Raw genomic sequence first — 25,274 nt, forward strand, 5'->3', positions numbered from 1 at the left:
TGCTGAAAAAGGCACTGCACAAGGCAATGACAGAAAAAGTAGTAATTTCAGCTGGTATATTAGAGGAGGGTGTGGGAGTCAGGAACAATAGGGTGACAGGGTATGACTGTATTGGTACTTGTCCTAAGGTCTTGAACAAAATGCCTTCCTCTATTATGGGGCTTTTTAACTGGAAAAATGGGGGTAATACAAGGATTAGTAGTGGGGATGATCAATCCTTTGTTGATAAAGTCTTGAATAATAGGAGTTATTCTTTTAATGGCCATAGTGCTTAAAGGGTATTACTTAATAGTGGGTAAGGCCTTTAATGGATCATTTTGAATAGTTATTGGGGGAGCCGAGGTTATGTGTCCTATACTGGTAGAAGAGGTTACCTACAATTGATCAGGGAGTGCATTAGGAACGGGGAGGGGGGCAGTGGACTTACTGGAGGGTAGTACTGGGCAGATCAGTTAGGAATTCTGAAGATTGAGAGAAGGCAGATATAACGGCACTTCATTTTTTTGGTCAAAGGAAATATGGGCCTGGTATGCCTGCAAAAAATTTCTTCCTAACAAAAGTGCTGGAGGGGTGTGTGTGCCTGGCTGGCTCAGTTGGTAGAGCAGTGACTCTTGATCTTGGGGTCCTGAGTCTGAACCTCACATTGGGTATGGAGTCTACTTAAAAAATAAAAGAAAGTGCTGGGGATGAGGGCACCAATAAAAAGGAATGGTTGCCTTGTCAAGTGCCAAGAATGAACTCTAGGGGGTGAGATGGGACAGTTGGTGGCTGATTAGTGACCCTGACCCTGATGGTTAAGTGCTTTTGTATTCTTGAGGCTGGGGACTGGAAAACAGATCAGTGGTTGAGGATTGAAGGAGTTGCTCCAGGGTCTATAAGAATAAAATGTCTTAGGGGCACCTGGGTGGGGTGGCTCAGCATCTGACTCTTGATTTTCGCTCAGGTCATGATCTTGGGGTGGTAGGATTGGGCTCCACGTCAGACTCTGGGCTCCGAGTCAGACTTTGGTTTCAGCGCCAAGTCTGCCTGTCCTTCCCCCTCTGCTCCTCCCCCTGCTCACACTCTCTCTCTGAAATAAATTAATTAATCAAATTAAATCTTAAAAAAAAAAGAATAAAACCATCTTCATTCTGAATTGTTATGGGAGTTTCTCTGGTGGTGTTTGCTAGGAGAAAGGGGAAAAAAATCCCCCCTTTGTCCTTAGAACATCTCTAATCTGATTGAGGAATTGTTTTTGAGATTTTTGATTTTTTCGTTTTTGTTTTTTTGAGAGACGGTGCACACATGTATGCATATGTGAGTGGGGTTGCGGGGGCGGGGTGCACAGAGGGAGGAGAGAGAATCCTAAGCAGGCTCCACGCCCAGTGAGGAGCCAGACTCAGGGCTTGATCTCAGCACTGAGATCATGTCCTGACCTGAAATCAAGAGTCAGATGCTTAATTGACTGTGCCACCCAGGCACCCCAAGATTTTTTTGTTCTTTTGGAGCCATCTTTTATATTTCAAGCATTCCTTTTTGAAAGGTCCAGGGTAGGGTGCCTGGGTGGCTCAGATGGTTAAGCGTCTGCCTTCGGCTCAGGTCATGATCCCAGGGTCCTGGGATCGAGTCCCGCATTGGGCTCCCTGCTCCTTGGGAGCCTGCTTCTCCCTCTGCCTCTCTCTCTCTCTTTCTGATGAATAAATAAATAAAATCTTAAAAAAAAAAAAAGGCCCAGGGTATTTTTGTTTATAATTGTTTTAAGTAGGCTCCATGCCCAATGTGGGGCTTGGACTCAGGACCCTAAGATCAAGAGTGGCTCACCCTACTGACCCCTGAAATGTCCAGGTTTTTGCAAAAGAAACATGTTTTATCAGTTGAGCCAGATATTTTAACTTTTTTTTTTTTTTTTAAGATTTTATTTATTTGCCAGAGAGAACACAAAAGCACAAGCAGGGGGAGCTGCAGGCAGAAGGAGAAGCAGGCTCCCTGCTGAGCAAGACTCGGACTAGATCCTAGGACCTTGGGATAATGACCCTTAAGTGGAAGGAAGACGCTTAACCGACTGAGCCACCCAGGCATCCCCAGATGTTTTAACTATGACATGGATTTGGGGTTTGCTGTTTGTAGAGCCATAAGGTTAGCCATTTGTTCTATTTAAAATTTATTTTTGTTGTTAGTCGATCATCTTTGCCAATCTGTTAGTGGTGGTGGCTAGATCATGAGGAGTTTTGGTCTGCTGGTCAGGGTCATGTTGTCTGACCAGAGTTAAGACTGAATAAAGGAAGCCCTGTAGAAACACTGAATTAAACAATTTGATACTTTATCCAATCTAAGGGTTCCAGAATTTTGGACAAAACCTTTTTCGAATCTATCAAAAAACTCTAAAACAAGTTCTTCCTTTTTTGTTTTGTACTGCCTTCTAATTTATTTGAGGTGCCCACATATGGGGAATCATTTTGATTAAATTTGCAGCTATATTAGAAGTTTTATTTTAGGGCCTCATTATGAGGAAGTTTAAAATCCTGCAGGGGGGGGTCTTCCTATCCAGCTTTATTTATCCATTCTTGGGCCTGTAGAGGTCCAACGAGCATGCATAGTAGTTGGTAAAAGTCAGAAGGGCCTGCATTAAGGGCATTGACAGTCCAAATTAATTGTCAGGTGAACTCTTTCGAATTTTCTTTTGGGTTAGGAAAGTCTTTTGCAAGATGAAGAAGTTCTGTTTAGGACTAGGATGTGAAAGAAAGGACCTGATTATTGGGATCAGGACAAGTAACTGTGACTTTAAAAGGTGCTATGGATAGTTTTGGGAGGATGGCTGGTGGCAGGGCTGGGGAAGGAGAAACTTCAGAGGGGAGAAAGGAAGTTTGGAAAGATCTGCATATAGCAGAGGAAATAGAAGGCAGGCTGTGGGGGGACAGAGAACTGGAAATGGAAGATGTGGGGTAATTTTTGATTCAGTGTTGAGTTGTTCTAATTGTTTTCATCTTTCTTTGATTGAGTTTTTTTCTTCTGCAGAGGCTACGACTGAGTAGGTTCTTTTGGGGGCTCCTAAGTACCAAATGAAATAGGCTTCCGTTGATTCTGTGAAGTACGACAGCTTCACCTTTCCAATTGTGCTCTTAAATACACAATTTAGGGATATCAAGGGTGCCCCAAGGAGGCCAGTGAAGTTTTAAATGATATTTTGTGATTTGAACCCAGGTTGAGGAAACTTACAGCTCCCGGGGGCCAACGTTTTTTTTGTTTTTTAAACATTTTATTTATCTGTTTAGAGGGCGGGCGAGCACGAGCGGGGAAGGGCAGAGGGAGAGGGAGACCAGCCGACTCCCCACCGAAGGAGGAGCCTGGGGCAGGGTTCCATCTCACAACGCTGAGATCGTGACCGGAGCTGAAATCAGACGGCTACCCACCCTGGTGCCCCCGGGCCATAGTTTTTATCTGTACCATCAGCAGGCGGATCATCAAAAGCTCTGAGAGACTGGTACACATTCTGTACTGGAGGAACCTTGCCCTGAACTGCTAACAGTTCTGAAGCGAGGCAATTTCCGCCCCCAAAAAAGTCTCAGGCCGCCTGACTGGCTCAGTCCGTGGAGCACGCGACTCTTGATCTCAGGGTCGTGAGTTCGAGCTCCACCTTGGGTGTCCAGATTATTTAAAGGTAAAATCTTAAAGGAAAAAAAAAAAAAAAAAAAAAAAGAGGACAGAAAGAAAAGTCTCCTGAGCTCTACCGAGGTGGGAGGCTGGGGAGGAGAGGTCCATGCCTGTCACTACCACCCCCCATTACAGGAGCCGCCCTAAGAGAAGCAAAGCGGGGCTGTGGTGCTCACTTTGGCGGGTCCGGAGGTCCGCAGGAGGTGCCTGGATTGCGTCACATTTTTTTCCTCGGCTGCTCCAAACTGTTAAGGAAAAACCTCAGAAGGGAGCCTATGAGCGAAGAAACAGCGAGGAAAAAGGAGACAACTCTTCACTTAGGTTTGCAAACTGCGAAGCACCATCCAACTCAGTTGGTGTGCCCGTCCCTAGAGGCGTTTTTAAAAGCTTGTTTACCCCAGGGAGGGAGAAATTTCCGTTGGTGGGGTTGCCGAGTGATCGGTTGACGTTTTTTTGCTCATGTCTGTGAGACGCAGGGAACTTTCCAGGTGTTCAAACCTCAGAATGTTCATCGTGATTCCCAGAGGGGCTGCTCTTCCGAGAACTCCACAAAATGGTGGCTGATGCAAGATGGAGTCAGGGTTGTCAACCCTTCCCCGACCGCTTTTCTTCTGCGGTGGGAACCAGCACACGCATCCTCTGAAGACACCATAACATCATCCGATTCCTAAAGGGAGTCCGAGAACTGACAATCTCGCCGCGCTGACAGATTCCCTTCCCTAAGAAAGGCGATTCGGCTCCTCCCAGACCACTGACCGCACATTCGATAGTCTTTCAACTCAATCGTTCAATGTAGCAGTTTCTGTCGTCGGGCAAAAAGTTAGAAAAACGGAAAGCCCATTCTCTTCCGTGATGATATACCCTCGAGGCTCAACATATGTGGATTAAATTTCTTAAAAGCAAAAGCGAGAAACACTGCTCGTGGCGAATCTGCTTCTTCCAATATAAAGGACCGCTCAGGCAGGCGCGAGGAATCTCCTGGCGCTTCGAGTCCGTGGAGTCCGCTGGCTAAGGTGGGACGGGAAGCCCGAGCCTTGCTGAGGTGAGTGGGAGCGGCCGGGTGGCAGCAGGGCCCACTCCAGCGGGAAGGACGAGGGAATTCGGCCCGGACGGTGCGTCCACTCGTGTAAGGGCCGCCATGTTGAAGCCTGGCAAAGGGGGGAGCCCTTCTGGGGTTGTGCGACGGAAAGCGGGGGCGATAGCTCGGGTGGAAGAAGGGCCTCTTCTCCCGTTCTCCCACTCGGATGGTGAGAGGTGTGCGGGGGGGCAGCCTCGAGGGCCCTCGGTCAAGGCTGAGGTGCGGCGGGGCTACTGGGAGTATAGGCTTTTCCCCCCAGACTTCCGCCTTCGCGGCCGCGGCGCCACTGCGCATGCTCGGGAGGGCTCCGCGGGTCCGACTTCAGTTAACTTGGATGCAAAGCGCGGGAATATTCTAAGCTCGGGATTTAGTAAGGGGAGGCAGGCTTTGTGGGACGTTTTCGTAATAACTGATGTGTTTAATAATTTCTAATTATAAAGCACACTCACGGGCAATGTCTTACCTAATCTTCACAAAAACCTAGTGAAGTGGCTTGTAGCTACGTTTTACAGATGATTTAAACTTTGCCTGAGACCGGACTAGGTCTTAAACCTGGTGTGTTCTGTCTCCGATCCCGTGTTCTCGTTCATTTTCACACTTTTGTCTTTAATTAAGATTAGTTTCCCCATCCACCTTCATCCCCCACCATTCATCTCTCACATCTCATTCCCGTTTTTGAAATAATGACATTTATCTAAAAATCCGAAGAAATTGTAGGAAATCTCAACATAATGCAACGGAGGGAATACTCCCAGAAAGATGAATGAGAAGCCCTGAAGCCTGCTGCTCTCTTGGCATTTAGTGTGTGTGTGTGTGTGTGTGTGTGTGTGTGTGTTTTACCCCCCTTGGCATTTAGTATTTTTTTAAGATTTTATTTATTTGAGAGAGAGAAAACAAACAAACAAGCAGGGTGGGGGGGAGGGGCAGCCTCCTCACTGAGCAGGGATCCCCATGTGGGGCTCCATCCCTGGGCCCTGAGATGGTGACCTGAGCTGAAGGCAGACAACTTAACTGACTTCGCCCCCCAGGCACCCTGGCATTTAGTATTGATAGAAGTATACCCGTGAAGGAGAAACAAAATTCAGACTATTCCTTTGTAATTCTCTTCAAATTTTAATTTGAAGAATGATGTGGGAAACAAAGGCAGACGAAAAATTATTAAATTTCCTCACTACCTACAGCCCATTGACAAGTCCTTGAAACAGGCAGAGTGACATTCCTCTAGGGACTCAACTGCCTCGATGCTGATACTTTGCTAAAGGCAAAAGGCAATCTTAGCCCAAACCTCAGGATCCTGTAAGTCTACTTTAATATATAAAAATTCCTTTGGAAACTTCCTTTATCTCTACCCCCTCAAGGTACGTGTTGGCAATCATCCCCCAAGCATATGATCCACCGATATACATCAAGGGTCTCATGACTAAGGTTTTATTAGACAGTAATACGTTACCTTTCCCAACAACAGCTAGCCCCCTCAAGGTCCTGGAAACCTTGCTTGCAAAATTGCTAGAGACTTAGACTATCCCTAACTTCCTCCCAGCTTGAGAGTATATAATGGGCCACTCCTCATGACCCCAGCGCAGCTTTCTGCCCACAGGTCTTGTCCCCGTGCTTTAATAAAACCACCTTTTTGTACCAAAGATGTTTCAAGAATACCTTCTTGGCTGTCGGCTTGGAACCCTAATGTCTTTCCTACATCAAAGAATTCTTAAAGCTCTGAAAAGGAGTTCTATGTGGAATAATATCAGTTTTATTTGATGGATCTTTTATGATCTTTTCTTGTTGATTGGGGAAGGGATTCTTTCCTCAGCCTCAAAAACACAGAATCCTCTTGGTTTTTGTTGTTGCTGTTGCTATCCCCATCTTCAAAGTTTTATATTTTGTGACAGCCATCTAAGAAAACACTAAGCGCTCAAGTCAAGTTCTGGAGTGGTAAAAGCCCTTGAATGTAACTCCCTGGCAAGGCTACTTCTTAGCCTTGTGATTTGGGACAAAAGAAAGCTTTTTGTGTGTCTCCGTCCTCATCTGAAATGACAGTAATAGTAGAACCTCTGTCCTGACAGTGTTGAGATGTGAGGGGAATTAAGTGCTTAGCATTAGTGCCTGGCACCTCCGAAGTCTTCAGTACAAGTTAACTGTAATTATTATGGTGTGTGTGTGTGTGTGTGTGTGTGTGTGTGTGTGTGTGTGTGTGTGTGTGTGTTTTCCTCCAACCCTGTGAGGGAGGGTAGGGAGTGTGGTCTAGAATGGAAGGACCAGTAGAAAGGAGTTGTTAGAGAATACTAGAGCAGGGAGAGAGTCAAACAACACAGTGCTCTCTCTTACTTTCTTTTTTTTCATGTGGAGAAGTTCCAGCCATGAGAGAGAAGAGATACAAAGTGAGTTAGAGGCAGCACCCAGACAGGACTGAAATCCTCTTTCATCTTGTTGCTCCCGCTGTTTTATCATCCTTTTACCGATAAGGATACCGGAGGCGCCTTCTCCAAAGTTGCTGGTTACCGATGACAGGCATATATGCTCTCCTTTTACAGTGTGGTGGCAGACAGTATAAAGTTGTTTTGCTTCTCAGTTCGCAATAAAATCATCCTTTTTGTCTGATTTGGACACAAAAAACCCACTGAATTTTGATTGGAGTTGGTTCAGTTCCTCAGTATTCATCAGGAAGTATCCTAGAATCTGAAGATAAAGTAAAGCATGTGGTAGACTGAAGAGTGTTTACTGTGCGTTAGGGGGGAAATGTGATTGGTATTACAGAAGAGGTGCCCTGAGCTGTGGGACAGATAAATTTGCTTCCTGGGGAAGAGGCTGGAAGCTGGGCTTGGAAGGACCAGTAGAATTTCCTTTAAGTGGAGCTGTGGAAAGGAAGAAACTGTTCCCAGGAGAGGAAATTGCACAGGGAAAGCCCTGGAGCTGGGGAATTAGGGCACATTTCAGGAATGAGGAGCAATGCTGGGTAAAACAGATTTTGCGTGGGCTGTGGTAAGAGGCTAAGGGACGGTCAAAGGTCTTGAGTGCAGTGCCATTGACTTTGGATTTTATTCTGTGTGTGGTCTTTTTACTGGCAAAATAATTACATAGTGCAACCCCATAAATAATCACTCCCCTAACATAACCCATCAACGGAAGAAAAAGAAAAGCAAAAAGATCCTTGAGGAAAATATGAGTAAGAGGGGGAAAATTATAGATATTTTAATAAATATCATGGAGAGATGTCACGAATGAGATTACTATATAAATTTGACAGAGCCCTGGTTTGTTTGTTGGTTTGTAAAGTAAGCTCTGTACCCAACGTGGGGCTTGAACTCATGACCTCTAGATCAGGGGTCACATGCTCTACTGATTGAGCCAGCCAAGCACCTGGAGTCCTGGTTTTAAGGTAACAGATTTCAGTAATGGCTCTAACGTTTTATAGAGGTGGTCATGTGAGCAGTAGCAGTGTCTGAATTGTTGGCAAGCACTGTATTTATTATCCCAGCAGATTCACCAGAATGTGAATCAAGTACCATGTTATCAGCCTCTCCTCTCAACTTAAACTTTCCCACCCTCTTAAAAAAAAAAAAAAGTATCCTGTATCAGAATGAATGACAACTGCAGTATGCTTGTGGGGCTAAAATCACCATTGCAATCAATTCCCATGCCTTAAGGCATGAACAGATTATCAGCCAGGGGATTGGGAAGAAATCACCTACTCCTTTTGAACCAGAGCCTGCTGCTGCTGAGTCACTGTAGTTTTAGCTTTGCTACCTATTGCAAAATACTACATCAAAAGCGCCATTTTCCCTTGTAGTTTTGTGTTTAAAAAAAAAAAGCCCTTACCTTATCTTTTAATGACGCATACCCAAACATTTGCAGATGAGCATGTAGTATCTAGAATTTCCTTCAAAGGAATCTAAGAGTGGGGATCTAAGTGGGGCACAGATGAAACAAGACTGGCCACGTGTTGGTCAGTCGGGATGAGTTTGTGGAGGGCTATGCCATTCTCTGCATGGGTACGTGTTTGAAATTTTTGGCAGTAAAGAGTTTTTAAAAACACCATTTTTCATAGCAGTTGCCAGGCTGGTTTTCCAATGACCATTTTAGTCTGAAAGGCAAGCCTGTATTTTGATCCATGTTGCCATGTTATTATGTGGTTGGTAAGTGTCCTGATGTGACTAAATTGGATGATACACAGATGGATCAAATTCAAGCACATTGCCCTTTGCTTCTTCCCGGGATGGAGGGTGGAGCAGTGGGTGACAACATTTTGGAGCCCCACTGTCTGGCTTTGATACTCTTCCACCCACTTTGTAGGTGGGAGGCCTCAGGCTCTGGGTCCTGCTTCCTTCCCTATTGAAAGGAGTGAATAACAGTATCTACTTCATGGGGTTGCTATAAGGATTAAATGAGTAGCTCATAATAGGTGCTACATAAAGGCTTGCTGTGATCCTACCTAGAACATGAGTGATTGGATGCCCATTGCCAAGGAGTATGACCCGCTTAAAGCTGGCAGCATTGATGGCACTGATGAAGACCCACACGATCGCGCTGTCTGGAGGGCAATGTTGGCACGATACACCCCCAACAAGGGCGTCACAGGAGACCCCCTCCTCACCCTGTTTGTGGCGAGACTAAACTTGCAGACCAAAGAGGAGAAGTTAAAGGAAGTATTTTCCCGCTATGGGGACATCCGGCGGCTTCGGCTGGTGAGGGACTTGGTCACCGGCTTTTCAAAGGGCTATGCGTTCATTGAATACAAAGAGGAGCGTTCTCTGATCAAAGCTTACCGAGATGCAGACGGCCTGGTTATTGACCAGCATGAGATATTTGTGGACTATGAACTGGAAAGGACCCTCAAAGGGTGGATCCCTCGGCGACTTGGAGGGGGTCTGGGGGGGAAAAAGGAATCCGGGCAACTGAGATTTGGGGGGCGTGATCGGCCTTTTCGAAAACCCATTAATTTGCCAATTGTTAAAAATGACCAATACAGAGAGGGAAAAAGGGAAAAGCGGGAGCGATCTCGGTCTCGAGAAAGGCACTGGGACTCTCGGGCAAGAGACCGAGACCACGACCGTGGCCGGGAGAGGAGATGGCAGGACAGAGAGCCAACCAGGGTGTGGCCAGAAAGTGACTGGGAGAGAGAGAGGGACTTCAGAGAAGACAGATCCAAGGGTCGGGAGAAGAGGGACCGAAGTAAATAGAGACTCACCACCCCCACCAGAACCCAGGTGAAGACACAGCATGAATAGAAGCACAGAGAGATCTGTGTTGCTTTTATACGGTTTGTATGTCCAGTGCTTGAATAAAATTTGCTGATGGTGATGAGGTCTGGAGTAAGTTTTCTTTTCAGTCTGGAACCGAGGTTCAAGCTGAACATTGCCGATATTATGAATTTCTCTTCATCCTGTTCTTCTAAGGACCCATTATTTAATAAACTTGAGGAACAGTTTTGTCCTCTCCGGCATCTATACAGAAGGGCACGTGGCAGTAGAGAATTCTCGTTTAATTTGGCAGTAAAGAATTTGTTTTTGTGATTTTGATTCTCTCCTATCTGTTGGAATTGACCACTGTGGGGGCTTGGCAAAAAGAGGTGATGACCAAAAATCATTTGCATTGCTCTCAGACTCCTGGGAAACCCGAATCTGGTCAGAGTAACTTGTATCTTTTCCATCTTTATATCTATAAAGGCTTGCCGAGCTGAAATAAAAATGGGATAGAAAAGTGAATTCGGGGAGAATGTCCAGAACTTCATAGCAAAACCAGTGTGAGCAGTGGCCTGGGTCAGCAACCAGCTACTCTTGAACAAATATAACTCCATTCTTGAGTCAAATGCTGACTGCCTTTTTTTTCTTCCCTGTTTTGGGCAGGGAGGCTGGCATTTAAAATGAAAAACCAAAGTTGCAGGCGTCTGGGGCTCTGGTTTGTGAGCCCCATCCAAAGAAATGAGCGTGAAACAAATGAAATCTATGAAAGGCTTCTGTCTGGTTCTGACAGATTGATTTGTCTTCTCCCTCTTGGACATCCAGCCTCCCATTTGTTTGGGGGCTGGATATATTGACCTTAGTTTCTGAGGGCTTTGAAAAGTACCATGCTCTTCACAGGATTTTCACAAAAGTGACACTTAGCATTTTTGTTTTATCAATGGCTGTATCTTTGAAAGCTCAGGTTCTTAAAATTCAAGATGTTTCATGCAAAGTAAATGACTTAGTATCAAGACTCACCATATTCATGACTAGGTTTTTGCATTTGGAGTATGAATCTCGTTGTTACGTAGGGAACCTGCTCTATCTTAAAACTACTGTTAGCTGTTAGAACAGTTTTAGAAAAGTAGACTCTTGGGGCACCTGGGTGGCTCAGTGGGTTAAGCGGCTGCTTTCGGCTCAGGTCATGATCCCAGGGTCCTAGGATTGAGCCCCACGTCGGGCTCCCTCTCCCTCTGCCTGCCTCTCTGCCTACTTGTGCTCTCTCTCTACCTCTCTGTCAAATAAATAAATAAAATCTTAAAAAAAATACTCTTTCCTTTGTAAACTTCCAGTGCAGAATTTTACCATCTCCCACGTCTCAAAAAACAGCCGCGCAGGAACACCCTTCTGATTTCACTCAGGTTTCACAAAGTGCTCCCTATTATGGCACCAAAAGTGTGTTATGGGCTGGAGCTGGTAGGTACTTCAGCTAAGGAGCGCTCCACATCAAGGAAGCATGTGTCGAGACAGCATCAGAAGAAAGAAATCCAGTCATGGGGTTTACATCGTCCAAGCCAGCGGTTATCAACCCTGGGTACCAGAACATGGATGGATTAAACAAATGTGCACACTCAGACCCCATCCTTGACATTCAGGCTTCATCTTGTATGGGCCCTGCTAACTAAACAAAACAAAAAAATTGGTAGAGCCCCCACAGCAGGGACCTTAGCAGTAGCCACATGACAAAGGCATACACCCTATCACCTAGCAAGTAATTCTAGTTTATTCTGCAGACTGATGTACATGTGCAAAAATGTGCACAGTGCTGTTCTAGGCAGTAAAAGATTGGAAGGAAGCTCCCTGTCCACTGGGGCATGGACAAACATGAACAGATTATGCATCCACATGGTAGACCAGGGGTCCTCCGATCTTGGCACTATTACATCTGTTAGATTCTTTGTTGTGGGGCACTATCCTGAGCATTGTAGGATGTTGAGCAGCATCCTGGGAGCCTACCCACTGGATGACAATAGCAGTTGTAACAACCAAAACACCAAAAACATCTCCAGACATTGTCAAATGTCCCTGTGGGACATGGAGACCCACGTCTTATGTACTCATGTGGTCATCTCCAGGGTATTCTAAGAAAAGAAAGGTACAGAATAGCACATATATAGTATGCTGCCATTTATGTTAAAAAAAAAAAAAAGGAAAAAATACATTTTGTTACATAACTGCATGTATATTTATAAGCTCTTTCAAGAAAGACACTCAAGAAAGTGGCAACACTGGTTACTCCTGGGGGAAAGGGCAACTAAAGTTGGCCAGGGGGAGGGGGGTTCCTTCATACACCTGCTTTTATACTCTCAGAATCAACCGATAATTCTTGTGGGCAGTCAGGTTTGAGAACCCCTGTGCAAAAGCAACATTATCCTGTCTGACTGTTATTTTCAGCAGTCTGGAAACAGAGTCCTGGTCGACTCTAAACCCACCTGATGGTTTCTTAGCAATGTGTAGATAGTGGACCCGTCAGACGTACTTGAGTGTTCTGTTAGCAAATGCTACCTCTCTCAATCTGTCAGCACCCAGCCTGTGCCCTGGGTTCTCTGTGGGTAGAGAGACAGTGCTATTTTGGCGAAACCCCAGCTCACCAGATGCAGGCTTCTGGCTGTCTGCCACCACAGCCCCGTGAGTCAGCCCGACATGCGGTCCCCAAGCAATCTCTGCACCCACCACCCTCGCACTGGCGAGCCTCCCCCCCTCCTCCCCAGTCCTGCATCCCCTAGGCTCCCCCACCCCATTCCAAATCTGCTCTTGTACACTTGTCTTTATAGGGGTCTAAGTGTTTGATATATGGAAGACTAAAAGGAAGAAAGAAGCCAAGGGGAAAAAATTACAAATGAGAAAGGTTGCAATGTCTCATCCTTAGCAACTTTGTTTGGTTAGTACTGCATAACTCACAGCTGATTCCAAGGCACTCGCTACACGCTCTAGGCAGTATCAGTAACAAGGTGCAAAACAGAACCACTGGCTCTTGCAAGTCATCTCCAGTTTCTGGGCTGGACTGTCATCCATATTTTCTGTTGCTTCGCATCTAAGCGGGGCCAGCTCGTCTGGTGACTTCGGAGGCCCTGCTTTTCTAATGGATGCATCCTGTATATTATGCTACCACCATGACAATTTCATGAATGATCTAATGAAAATCTACCACTTCCCTGCCTCCCACTTAAGTATGACAAATGTGTTAATAAAACCTCTACACATAGAATTTCATACAAAGCAAGTCAAACAGCAATTATAGTGGCATGTGATGTATTTGGCTTAAAGAAGCTTGTGTTTCTGAAGTTAATGCAAAAGTCTGACCTCTGCTCATGGTATTATTAAATATATATCCTAAGGGATCAGTCATCTATTATAAACGGTGATAGCCCTGGGTATAAATAAACATGTCTTTAGAGTTTGGCATCAGGTTTTCGGTGTGCTTCCTCAAAGCAGACAGTCTGTTTGAGGGATCAGTTCTGAGGGTGCATCTGAACCCAGAGGTGTGCAAGGTCGTGACACCTGGGGCTGCCAGGTTCCGCTGCAGGCGCTGGCAGGGGACAGTTCCGGTCCGAGGGCAGAGGGGGGCTGTGGTCACAGGTGCTGCAGGGCTTCCTGTCCTTGCTCCGTGTAACCGTCATCACGGTGGGAGTTGGCCCACTGGCCAAAGGACTCCTGGATGTGCACGTTCCTCTGTGTGTTGGCCAGACGCTTCTTGTCTCGGGAGAAGAAGCTAAACCTTTTTGGAAGAGAAAGAAAAAAATGAGAGCCGGTCCTTTGCTGTGCGCTGTAGAGAGTTTCTGCCATGCCAGGACATACAGTAGCAAATGTGGAAGAAGCAGGTCAATTCAAGGTGTGAAAGAAAAAGTGGGGGCGCGGGTCAAAGTTATTTGAGAAAGCAGCAGGGGATTCTGCATGTCATTGTCACTGAACCTGGGAGGTGACACAGTGTGAATGCGGCATGCACGTAGGTGATGTGTGATGCATCTCCTCTCTTACTTAAGCATTGCTGACGGTCTCTTCCCATTACCAGTGGAAATAAAAAATGACTAGAAACATACATCTGGAGTTTCCTTACCCTAATGATGCAGAGAAGGTAGTAACTGAAAGCCACACAGAGTTTAAGATGATTCTGACATAAAGAGATGAATGTTTTTAATTTAAGTTGTGATGTAATGTGAATCAGGAAAGTACATACGCAGCACATCAAAGCCCAGATTTTGTGGATATTACTGCTAGAGAGGAGCCAAAAGTAGGTATTTTAGAAAAATGAGACAACTGAAAAGTAATAGTACACATGGTTCTGTCATTGGATAAACACTGTGAATATTGTATGCGAATGAAATTGGGGAAAACACCAATTTACAGTGTCAAAAACTGACTTAAGGGCAAAAGCCTTTAGAAGTTAGCACCATAGGGGTGCCTGGGTGGCTCAGATGGTTAAGTGTCTGCCTTCGGCTCAGGTCATGATCCCAGGGTCATGGGATCAAGCCCCACATTGGGCTCCTGGCTCAGTGAGGAGCCTGCTTCTCCCTCTGCCTCTCTCCCTGCTCATGCTTTCTCTCTCTGTATCTGTGTCTTAAATGAATAAATAAAATCTTAAAAAAAAAATTAAAAAAAAAAAAACCCTCTGCTTTAAAAAAAAAAAAAAAGAAGTTAGCACTGTAACTTGCTACATGGCAGCAGCTAATGTAGACAAAGAGGGCTTTTTAAAACAGCCGTGATTACTGGGGCACCTGAGTGGCTCAGGTCATGATCTCAGGATCATGAGATCGAGCCCTGTGTCAGGCTCCGCTGGGCATAGAGCCTGCTTAAGATTCTGTCTCTCCCTCTCCTGCCTGCCCGCCCCCACACTCTCTAAAAAATAAAAAAAAACAACAAAACCAAAACCAAAAACAGCTGCGATAACCGATCATTGATCAAAGTGAACCATCTGAAGCCTCAGGGATGAAGGAAGAAATCACAAACTGAGGGTTCTGGAGGGGAGGGGGGTGGGGGGATGGGTTAGCCCGGTGATGGGTATTAAAGAGGGCAGGTATTGAATGGAGCACTGGGTGTTATACACAAACAATGAATCATGGAATGCTACATCAAAAACTAATGATGTAATGTATGGTGATTAACATACGTAATAAAATAAAAAAAAGATGAAGAAATCACAGGCAAGCTTATAAACTGGCCCATTAAAAAAAAAAATTTTTTTTTAATTTTACTTTTAAGTAGGCTCCACACCCAATGTGGGGCTTGAACTCACGACCCTGAGATTAACAGTCACATGCTCGGACTCCCTCTCCCTCTGCCTCTCTCTCTCTCTCCCTAAAAAAATAAATGGGCCAGTTTAGGGGTGCCTGGCTGCCTCAGTCCATAGAGCGTGTGACTTTTTAAAGAGAGAGACAGCATGCGCAAAGGTGGGGGAGCAGAGGGAGAGGGAGAAAATCTCTCAAGACCCTGAGATCATGACCTGAGCCGAAATCAAGAGTTAGACGCTTAACTGACTGAGCCACCCAGGCGCCCCAAAACTGGCCCAGTTGAAACAAGGTCTGCTTTGGCCACACCTCCACAAAGACCAGGACCCTGGCCAGTAAACCTGACGTGGCCCACCTTGAATTTCTCCCAAAAACCTTTCCAGAATTGTCCACTGTCCTTTGATACTCCTACTTTCTAATGAGATTCATTCTACTCTCACCGAGTTCTGCTACTTTTGAATTTTGGTTTCTGAACTTGGTAAGAGAGATAATAGCTATGTTATGTTTCTCAGGGGGGCAGGAAGGAATAGGAATGCACTGCTGAGAAACTGAAGCTTCAGATCAACTATTTTTAGTTCTGTCTGTTCACCTATTAGCCTTTTTTTTTTTTTTAAAGTGCTGTGGCCTATGGAGTTCAGTTGTAATGACATCTGGGTGCAAATGATTTTACTATTCTGTGGTCACTGGACCCTACGATCACCTCCTACCAGGAATAAAGTGGTCTTTCATCGAAAGCTGGGGCAAGCCGAGTGTATCTGGAGAAATTCCGGCTAAAGTTTCTTTTCTCTACAACAGATATGTGCACTGACAAATGAAGGTGCAAGGTTCACACTGGGTTATTTGTGAGCTCTTTCCATGGTGTAATCAAGGCAATTAGCTGGCCAGAGATACAGCAGCAACACATCACTGTTACATTTCACCTCTACCTAACTCAAGCAGGAAAGCCACGTGCCACTCCCTGTCCAAGGGGACACAGAGAGAAACAAAGAATTGGTCCCCTCCTCTGCTCTTCCTTTTTAAAAAGACGACCAAATGGCTTTCTGACGATGGCTTGGCAAAACAAAGCAGTTTAGAAAGCTAGGGCGTGAAGGTCGAAAACACAGCGTTAGTGTCACTCAGGGGCGGGGGGGCGGGGAGGGTCACAGTGGGCATTGATTACTGACCCGTCACTTAAAGGACCTTCTTTACTGGATCATGGACAAGGTGGTTTTTAGAATAAAAACAGAAAAAAGACAAAAAGAATTATCGGTGACAGAGCCGAGAATGCCATGGCTTCACTCGTGCAGGTCGAGACTCACGAGGGCACGTTTGAAATCACACTCGACACCCACTTCAAATGGGAACACGCGGGTGATGGCCATGCAGCTAAAATGGCCAAGGAAGGCGGAGCAGCCTCAGCAGAGCCGCAGCACACATTCCAGAGGCACAGCTCAAAATGAACCCACAAAAACCCAGTGCCTACAAGGGAAACAAGTCTTCGGACGGGCTGCAGTGTGGGGTCATCTATTATCAGTCCAGCAGCTACCATGGGCATTATCGCTGTAAAGATCCTGGTTAGAGAAGTACAGATAGACACAGAGAACATAAAAACAGGGAGGCATGAAAAATAAACACACCACACACACAGGCCAGCTGAAGGGTTTGCTTATGGCAGATGTCATGGATGGAACTGTGTCCCCCTCCCCAGAATTCACGGTCAAGTCTTAACCCCCAGTAGCTCAGAAAGCGACTCTTTGGGAGATAGGATCCTTGTAGAGGTAACACATAAAGATAAAATTATACTGGAGAAGAGGGGATCTTTTTAAAAGGGGGAAATCTGGACACAGATGCGCCCACAGGAGGACCGCAAGGTGAAGATGAAAGCCGGGGTCCAGGCGATGCTTCTGCGGGCCCGCAAAGGCCAAAGATCGCCAGCAAGCCGCTGAAGCTACAAGAGGCACAAAACGTTCTCTCTCACAGCCCTCACAAGGAACCGCCCCTGCCGACACCTGGGTCTGGGGCTCCTCGCCTCCAGGGGCCTGAGACAAAGCGTTTGGGCTGTGGAAGGCTCCCCGCTTGTGATACTTGACTGCGGCGGCCTCGGGGCTGAAAAGCAGGCCTGGGGTTGGGAAGGAAGGAGCCAAACCTGCCGTGGGTTAGTGGCGACACCCTCGGGTGTCTTCCAGCACGTCTCCTCCGACTGCCACACACTGCAGGCTCCGCGCCCCAAAGACGGCAGCCAGGGGGCATCCAGGGCAGAAGATGAGGTGGCCCGGGTGGCCCGGGCAGGGGAACTGAGGCAGAGAGCCTGCATAAGCCACCTGCCTGCGTAAGTCAGAGCTGACGGTGAATCCTCATCAGTCTCCTGTCTTGGCAAGGAGGATGAAGAGACTCCAGTCAAGCCACCAGTGCTAATTTTGAACTCCGATTTTTTTTTTTTTTTTTTTTTTTTTAAGATGCTGGCTGGGAAGAGAGGAATGACTGTCTCAGATGAGGCTGGGGATTATCTGTGTTTGGATTTACCTCCGATTACACTTCACGGAGTAGCTGGGAGTTGGCTGGCATCTTGGCAGAACCCACATGGGTATCTTCTCGTGGTGATGAGAAAAGGGGATACCTTTTGTCAATGAATGGGCCCAATCCCCTGAGGCCAGGCTGTCAAGGGGCTCCAAGCCACACGGTTTTGCACCGACCTCTACCAGAACCCCTCTCGGCCTAGCAGGAACCCCCAAAGACACCGTCATCGGGCAGGGTGGCCCCAGGCCCAGGGTGACATGTTTGCCTGCCTTCATTTGGGGCCCCATCAGGGGTCAGACCAGTGCCCAGGGGCCTTGGGACGCCTGGAGGGTTCTGGCTGACTGACCGAATGTGTCTCTGGACACGTGGCCCCCTTCTTTCCTATTCCAGGTGCCTCCCTGCAGGAACCACCTCCTCCACAGGGACAGCCCCTTCCTCGAAAAAGGCTGGCTTGTTTCGGTTGAACGTTTATGCTGGTTTTACCTACTTCCTCCCCACTGAGGATTTCTAGAAGACTCAATCCAAATGAAGTTGCGACGGTGGCATTTCAGGCGGTGCAACGGGCGGCTGTGAAGAAGCTATTTCTGGGCTGAAGCAAGGAGGGCGGTGGGTAGGAGGACAGAGACAGAATGCGCTGTTGCCATGACTGTCTGATGCTTTGGGGCCGCCTACTACGAAGGCCACCCTTGCCGGCGCGTGACCAGCTGTTCTGCTCCATCGCTTCCGTGGCTGTCCCTGCTCCCCGCCCCCGGGGCCCCCTGACTCAGCCCTCCGGCCCCAGCTCCGCAGAAAGCTGCCGTGTGTGAGTCGGTAGGGACCGAGAGACGCAGACCACACAAAGGGGGGCGCTGGTGCCTGGCGGCCACTGGAAACAACACTGGAGTCACTCCGTGCTCCCTCGTGACCTTCCCAGGCGGTGCCAACCTGGACTCTCCGGCCAGCAGCTGCTCGGTCACAAGCTATTCTTGGACCGTCTTCTGTTTTGACCAGAAGCAGGAGTTTCTGGTTCCCTTCACCAGTTCAGCCCAGAAACGTAGACACTGACGTCCCTGGCTTGCGGTGCACTTGAGCGATAAGGGAACTGGGCAGTCCGCCCGCAGCTAGAGACTTGGCACAGGGTGAGGAAATGGGGGAGGGGAGGCGGGAGGCAGAAGGCATGGGTTCAAAGCCCAACTTTGACCCTTCCCAGTGGTCTGCTCTAAAGGAAGTCAATGGGCTTCTCCGGGCCCGTGACGCATCTGAGAAATGGGGCTCATCGTCCCAGCTCTGAGTTTCTGACAGGGTGGATGATACCTTACTTCAGGTGGTGTGAGCCGATGAATAAAGCCCCTTCAAACCTCAATGGGAGTTACTGCTCACTTGCTGGTGGATGGAGGAAACTGGTCAAGGGTGTGGAGCTGAGCTGGAAAGCAGCCATGACCTGTACTGGAGAGGCCGTGTGACTAATATGCCACAAAAGCAAGGGCGAAGGCACAAGTGGACCCTAAGGGGTGCCAGAGGTGTGAGGGATGGAAAGGGAGGTAGGCATGGAACCATCTTGAGAACCGCCATTCCCTGCCCCAGCCCCCAGGGAAGATTCGTTCCTGCCCCTGGCTCTGGGCTCAGGGGCCACACTGATGCAGCCCCAGTCAGCAGCCGAGCTGGACAAAGGCACCAGTGTCCTGCCTGGGCTGGTCAAAAGCCTTTTGTGCCAGCCTGGTCATCCAGTCGTCCGCTAGAAGGCTGGGGTGGCCACGGGACTGGCCACCTGCACCCCCTGGACGGGGGATTCTGATCTCTCTCCCTCTGTTTCTCTCTCTCTGGCTCCCCAGTTCCAGCTGTTCCTACTGCCAGGCTCAGAGCCCAAGGTCTTGCTGAGCAGAAAGAGGCCACACTAAAGGGGAGAAGGGCCAAGCATCCTTTGTGAAACAATCTGGAAGAGAGGATTTGACACCACAGCTTCTTCAGGTGTGGGTAGAAGGACCAGTGGGAAGAAGATTGTTGGCTCATTCTGATTACTTGCCTCTGGATTTTACCCAGTTGGGGATTTGCAAAAGCCAACTCTTAATTGCCTTTCTGTGAGGAAAGGGGGCTGGAGCAGAAAACTACAAAATCAGGACAGCCCGGCTTTGGAAGGCAGGCTTAGAAATGCATATGTCTTAGAATCACAGTGCCGGAGGCGTTGTGCATGCGGAACACGTGAAGATGCTAAAAAGGCCTGAGTTTTAAAGACGTGCCAATGAACGGCTCTAGGAAGCACAGGGATGGTGTCTTGGTCCTGCCCCTCCTTAGCCCAGGGGCGGACTATGAGGGCTCATGAACTTTTTCTCCGCTCCCCCAGCTCTTCACCCAAAGTGATAGCTGCTGAAACACAAAATTGATTATGCTCATCCTTACCTGTGCGTGGGGCTGGCAGATGGCTGAGTTTTAAGCAAAGTCAATCCCATTTCTTAGCACTGGATGAGAAACCCTACCCGAAGGCGAGTTTCCCTGGGTGCTGAGTCCATCATACATTGAGCCTGAAAGACTCCCCCTCCCCCATGATTAGGCTACAGTGGACGCCCATTCCTTCTGTCTAACGAGCCCTCTAATCTGCGTGGGGCCCATCCGTCCCCTAATTTCAGTCCATCGGAACCAGACCGAGTTAGAGCTGTCCCAGCCCCAGGCATGAGGAGGAGACCCTGACCTGGCCGATGGATGCACTGCTCTGTGGTTTGCAGAGAGGCCATGTGACCCGGTCTGAGCCAATGAGACTCGATTCCATGACTGCTGTGGAAAATTCTCTTCCCGATGGAGTTTCAGACCAAAGAAAGTAGAAGCCTGAGCTGATGTCTGCCATGTTGCCACCCTGAGGGACAGCGTGTCCAAGAGTACAGCCCACATAAGGAAAACCAAGCCAGAGGTGGAGGGACCGAGGCAGAGCCCTGATGACGAGGCCTGGATCCAGCTGAGCCTGAAGCCAGCCTGGCCTGGGAATTCTGGGTTCCTTAGCCAACAGTTTTCTTAAGTTACTCTGAGTTGAGTTTCAGCACACTCTACAGGGCCACCACCCCCTCCCAAGAGGAGAGGCTCGGGCAGTCACAGGGCTGCACACATTCTGCATTGCCCTTGCCATCCACCATCGCTGAGCATCAAGTCACTTCACAGGGTCAGAGCTAGCCAAGAATTTCCCAATGTAACTGGTTTTTAAAGGCTGAAGCACCCAAGTAACACCCCAGTTGCTTTCCCCACATGCTCCCGGTGGCTTTCCAACCCATGCCGCCTGCTTTCACAAAGCTTCTGCCAGAGTTTGGGAGAAAGAGAGGAGGCCTCTTCTGTAATAAGCCGTGGGTACAGCTGGAAGGCCAGGAGCCAGGAAGACCCTCTTGGGGGAGATAATAGGGCTACAAGACAATGGTGCGAGTGTGCGTACCCGGCAGATGGCCTGAAATGTGGGCTCTGGGGCCAGGCTGCCTCGGTTTGAACCCTGGCTCTGCCTCTTAATAGCTGAATGTCCTTAGGCAGCTGCCTCAGTTTCCTTCGCTTTAACATGGGAATGACAGTGGCTCTACCTCACAGGGGTATGGTGGGGACTCGATGAGCTCATCTCTCTGCAGGAATGGTACCTGGCACACAGTAGGCTCTTAGCAGACCACAGCCAACCAGACCAGAGCTTTTCACCCTTTATCTGAAGGGCTGCAACGGTCAACAAACCTGAAACTGCATGCACAGCTGTATGTGTGGCTTTTCTCCTCCCCCAGGGAGAGGGTCTACAAACTCTCTGAATCTCAAAGGGGTCTTTGAGAACGGCTCAAGTAGCTTTAAGTCTGGTTGAATGCAAGGCTGAGTTCTTTCGTTCTTGTGTGTTCCCCATAGCAAACAGGGCCTGACTCTGCATGGATTATGTAGGAATAAATACTTTCTTACGGGAGGGTGGGGGAGTCATCATAGAAATGCACAGATGGGGTGGACCAGGGCCCATTCCAGGCCTTTGCAAGCTGGGGCTGCAGGCCCTTCGGATGCATGAATCTCCCCCGCCAGCCTTATTTGCTGCCCAGAGACATGCCCCACCTGATACAATCAAGCCCTGAACCTCAGCCACAGGCCCCACCCCCTTTCCATCCTCTCAGCCTTACCCAAACCTCTTTGCCTGGGAACCCCCTGGAGGAACTCAGCATTCAGGGGCAGAGATGAACTCAAAGTCGAGCGCGAGGCCCCACGTGCTCCGGGGTTAAGCCTGTCTCAGCAGGAGGTGGTTAGTGACAAGCCTGGCCCCGGAGCAGGTGCCCAGAAGTGAGAGGCTGTGTGAACCACCAGGTTGGCTGTGCGCGAGCAGCCCCACACTCTAGAAGCATGTCACTTACAGTCGCTTGATCCCAGACTCCGGCTGGGGGGACATTCTCGGGTGGACAACCGGTGGAGGTTGGGGTATTCGATTTTCCTCTTCTATTTCTTCACTGGAGAGAGTTGAGAGGCGAGAGATAAGAGAGTCAAAAATTCTGTGAGAGCTGGAATATTCCAGAAGGGTATTTGTCTGATGGTCTGGGAGGGCTTATACTGGGAATAGGATAGTGGGCCGAGGAAGATGGCAAAAGGGGCCTGTACCCCAGCAGTCTCTCTGCCTGGGGGTCTGGCCTCTTAGCAATGGGCATGGCCAGCTAAGAGAAGGGGTCAACCCTGGAGGCAGTGGATGTGGGTGCCTGTGGTCTCTTTGGCCCAGTTGGTCAAATGTGAAGAATTTCAGGAAAGGAACCCACATCTCAAAAAGGCAATTTTCAGTTTCCTTTGAAGAATCTAACCACATAGAACTATTTCCTGTCTCCTGTCCTTGACAAATGCTGTCTCCATACCTTTGTGGTTTCTTCCATCTGGAATATGGCACCCACCCCTCAACATCTCCCATACCTGAACAGTACCCTATCCTTTAGGGAAAGCCCAGTTCAAATGCCACCCCCTCCATGAAGCCTTCCTGATTTCTACCCCATCCCTGAGAAGTGATCTCTCCCTTTGAACAGCCAGTGCACACAGTATCAGCAGAACTTTCTTATGTGCCAGGCATACAGTGGGTTTTCAATAAAAATACGTGGTACTATATCTTCTGTGCATCTCTTATTTTCCCTACTGGATCAGGGACCACAGCTGGTGCATCTGTCCTTCCTTCTGGCTTTCCATTCAAGACGTATTTGTTGTGCACCTACTCTGTGCTAAGCTCCATTCTAAACTTGGAAACTTAGCCATGAACAAGACAAATAATGCTTTCTCGTCTCATGTTGTCATAGTCTGTTATGGAAACAGACAATAAAACAAGCACATTAATGAATAGGATTAAAGTAAGATGGTGAAGGTCCATGAAAAAAAAAAGTAAAAGCAAGTAAAGTGACAGTGACTGGAACAGGGCACTCCTTTGGATGAGTGGTAACAGGGAAGGAAAACTCTCTGAGGAGGTGACCCCTGACCTGAATCCTGAATGAGCAGGAGTCAACCATGAGAAGAGCCAAGGGGAACGTTTTCCCAGCCGCAGGACCAGCATATGCAAAGGTTCTGAGGTAGAAACAAGTGCGGACTGTTTTAAGAAACCAGTAGAGGGATAGTGTGTATGAAGCTGAACAAGTATGTGGCAAGCACACCTGAGGAACTGGACTCACTGAAATGTGAATAGCCGCAGGGCTAGTGGCTACCATATCAGACACTGCAGCTCCAGTAAATGCAAGGAGTTCACTGGCCGTGGGCTGAACGAACAAATACTTAGGCTGTATGGCTCCACCATCTCTCATCTATAATTCTAAAATCCAAAAAGCTCTAAAAATGAAAATTCACTTTTTGGTCATTCATTTGGTGGCAGAACGTGAAATGAGCTCTCATGAGCCTGCTTATCATGGTTATTTATCCCATTTAGTACGAACATTCACATCTTTTGCTGTGAAAATATTAACGTGTTTGATGTTGGGGAGCTGCCCCACATCCTGGGGGCGGATGTTATCTATACACCATCTGTGGACTATTCCTTTCTCACAGCTGCAAAGTTCTGAATCATAAAACGCACCTGGGCCTAAGGGTTTCAGAAAGGGCTTGTGAGGTGTGTGTGTAAGTCCTTCTGGCCCGACAGGGTCCCCGGAACGGAGACACGTGCAATCCCTGTCTTCCCAAGACCTACAACCCCAGAAAGCAGCCAGCCTGGGAGCTCCCGGGGATGCTCACCTCTTGTAGTACGTCAGCTCCTCCTGCAAGAGAAACACTTTGGACTTGAGTTCGTTCCTCTCGTGTAGTACATCCCGCAGCTCCTGCAGCGTGAACCGGGGGCGGTTGGGGTCCTTGAGATCCATGGCCACCTTCTCCGCCTCCGAGGCACACTCCTCCCCGCCTGGCTCCGTCTGGAGGCGGCAGAGATGCTGCTAATGAATTCCTGGCGGCCACCAGCAGCGCCCCCTCCACATCCTGCCAGAGCCCGAATTTCCCACCCTCCCAGGGCCTCTGCAGCTTGCCGGGGGCGCTATTTTAAGAACTCGCGGGCGGCCTGTGCTCACGTTTGTGCAGTCGGTGTCCCTTTGGAGATGAAAGCCAGCGGCCACCTGTTCCTTGTTCGCCTTCTCACTAGCTAGACCTGCTGTCCTGGTGCCTCCCCACCTGACTCAGGGTCTTCTTACAAATAACATTACAAGGAGTCCAAGGAGAAGAAACAGCATGGCTCAAATGCTGCCACCCTCATCAATCTGCTTTCCTTTTCCCACATTCTCGCCTCATATTCTTACTAAGACCATTGCTAATAAGGCCATTGCTAATTTAGCCAGAGTTGTTAGAATCACAGCTCATGCACAATTTTCTCTTCCTTTTTCGTCTGGCATTAAGTCACATGTTTTCCGATGTGTTACTGGCCTTCTGGTCAAGCCCTCTCCTCCCCCAAGGCTAAGGGCATCTGTGCTCTGGAGGTCAGTGGAAGCCCGGGGTGGGGTGGGGGGCAGGGGCAGGTAGCAGCACAGCAGGTGTGAGATGCAGGGCATTTCTCTTCCACGCAGGTCACTCAGATGGATACTACCATGCTAAGTCACCTGCCCCAGGCCAGACCCAAACCCCGTCCTCCCTCTTTCTCACAGGAAGAAGGTTCCCCCTCCCCAAAAAAACCCAAACTGTGATAATATACACTTCGCATAAAATTGACTATTTTAAAATATACAATTCAGTAGCATTTAGTACGTTCACAACGTTGTGCAATCACCACCTCTGTCTAGTTCTGGAACATTTTCATCTCCCCCAAAAGAAACTCCATTAACAGTCATTCCCTAATCCCTCCCACCCTCAGCCCCTGGTGACCACCATCTGCGCTCTGTCTCTATGGATTTGCCTTGTCTGGACATTTCGAATAAATGGAATCATACAGTATGTTTCCTTTTGTGCCTGGCTTCTTTCAGTTAACACGTTTTCAAGGTTCATCCATGCTGTAGGGAGTCAGGGCTCTATTCCTTTTTATGGCTGAATACTATTCCCGTGTATGGATATGCCACGTTTTGTGTATCCTTTATCCACTGATGGGTATTTGGGCAGTTTCCACCTTTTGGCTAGTGTGAATAGTGCTGCCACAAACATCTGTGCACAAGGATTTGTCTGAACACCTGTTCCCAGTTCTTCCGGGTGGGTACCTAGGGGTGGAGCTGCTGGGTCACATGGTGACTC

General features: G+C 48.1%; 2 protein-coding genes across 2 annotated transcripts in view; one reads left to right on the top strand and one right to left on the bottom strand.

Moving 5' to 3' along the window:
• Window positions 1–3,707: 3,707 nt before the first annotated feature.
• On the top strand, window positions 3,708–10,006 carry SNRNP35 (small nuclear ribonucleoprotein U11/U12 subunit 35). The gene is made up of 2 exons (XM_028092407.2): window positions 3,708–4,672; window positions 9,142–10,006. Exon 2 carries the CDS (start codon window positions 9,145–9,147, stop codon window positions 9,883–9,885), a length of 741 nt encoding a protein of 246 aa, XP_027948208.1. The 5' UTR covers window positions 3,708–4,672; window positions 9,142–9,144; the 3' UTR covers window positions 9,886–10,006.
• A 3,156-nt stretch (window positions 10,007–13,162) lies between these two features.
• Window positions 13,163–25,274, bottom strand: part of RILPL1 (Rab interacting lysosomal protein like 1) — a 40,231-nt gene continuing 28,119 nt past the window's right edge. Inside the window, exons 5-7 of the mRNA XM_028092405.2 lie at window positions 23,805–23,977; window positions 21,971–22,063; window positions 13,163–13,645 (exon numbers count right to left, since the gene is read on the bottom strand). Coding sequence (XP_027948206.1) covers window positions 13,501–13,645; window positions 21,971–22,063; window positions 23,805–23,977 — 411 coding nt within the window. The 3' untranslated portion in view covers window positions 13,163–13,500. The remainder of the gene's footprint in view (window positions 13,646–21,970; window positions 22,064–23,804; window positions 23,978–25,274) is intronic.

This window comes from Eumetopias jubatus, unplaced genomic scaffold (assembly GCF_037043125.1).
Source record: "Eumetopias jubatus isolate StellerSeaLion01/CBP00866 unplaced genomic scaffold, mEumJub1_p1.0 scaffold_16, whole genome shotgun sequence".
Classification (NCBI taxonomy): Eukaryota; Metazoa; Chordata; class Mammalia; order Carnivora; family Otariidae; genus Eumetopias; species Eumetopias jubatus.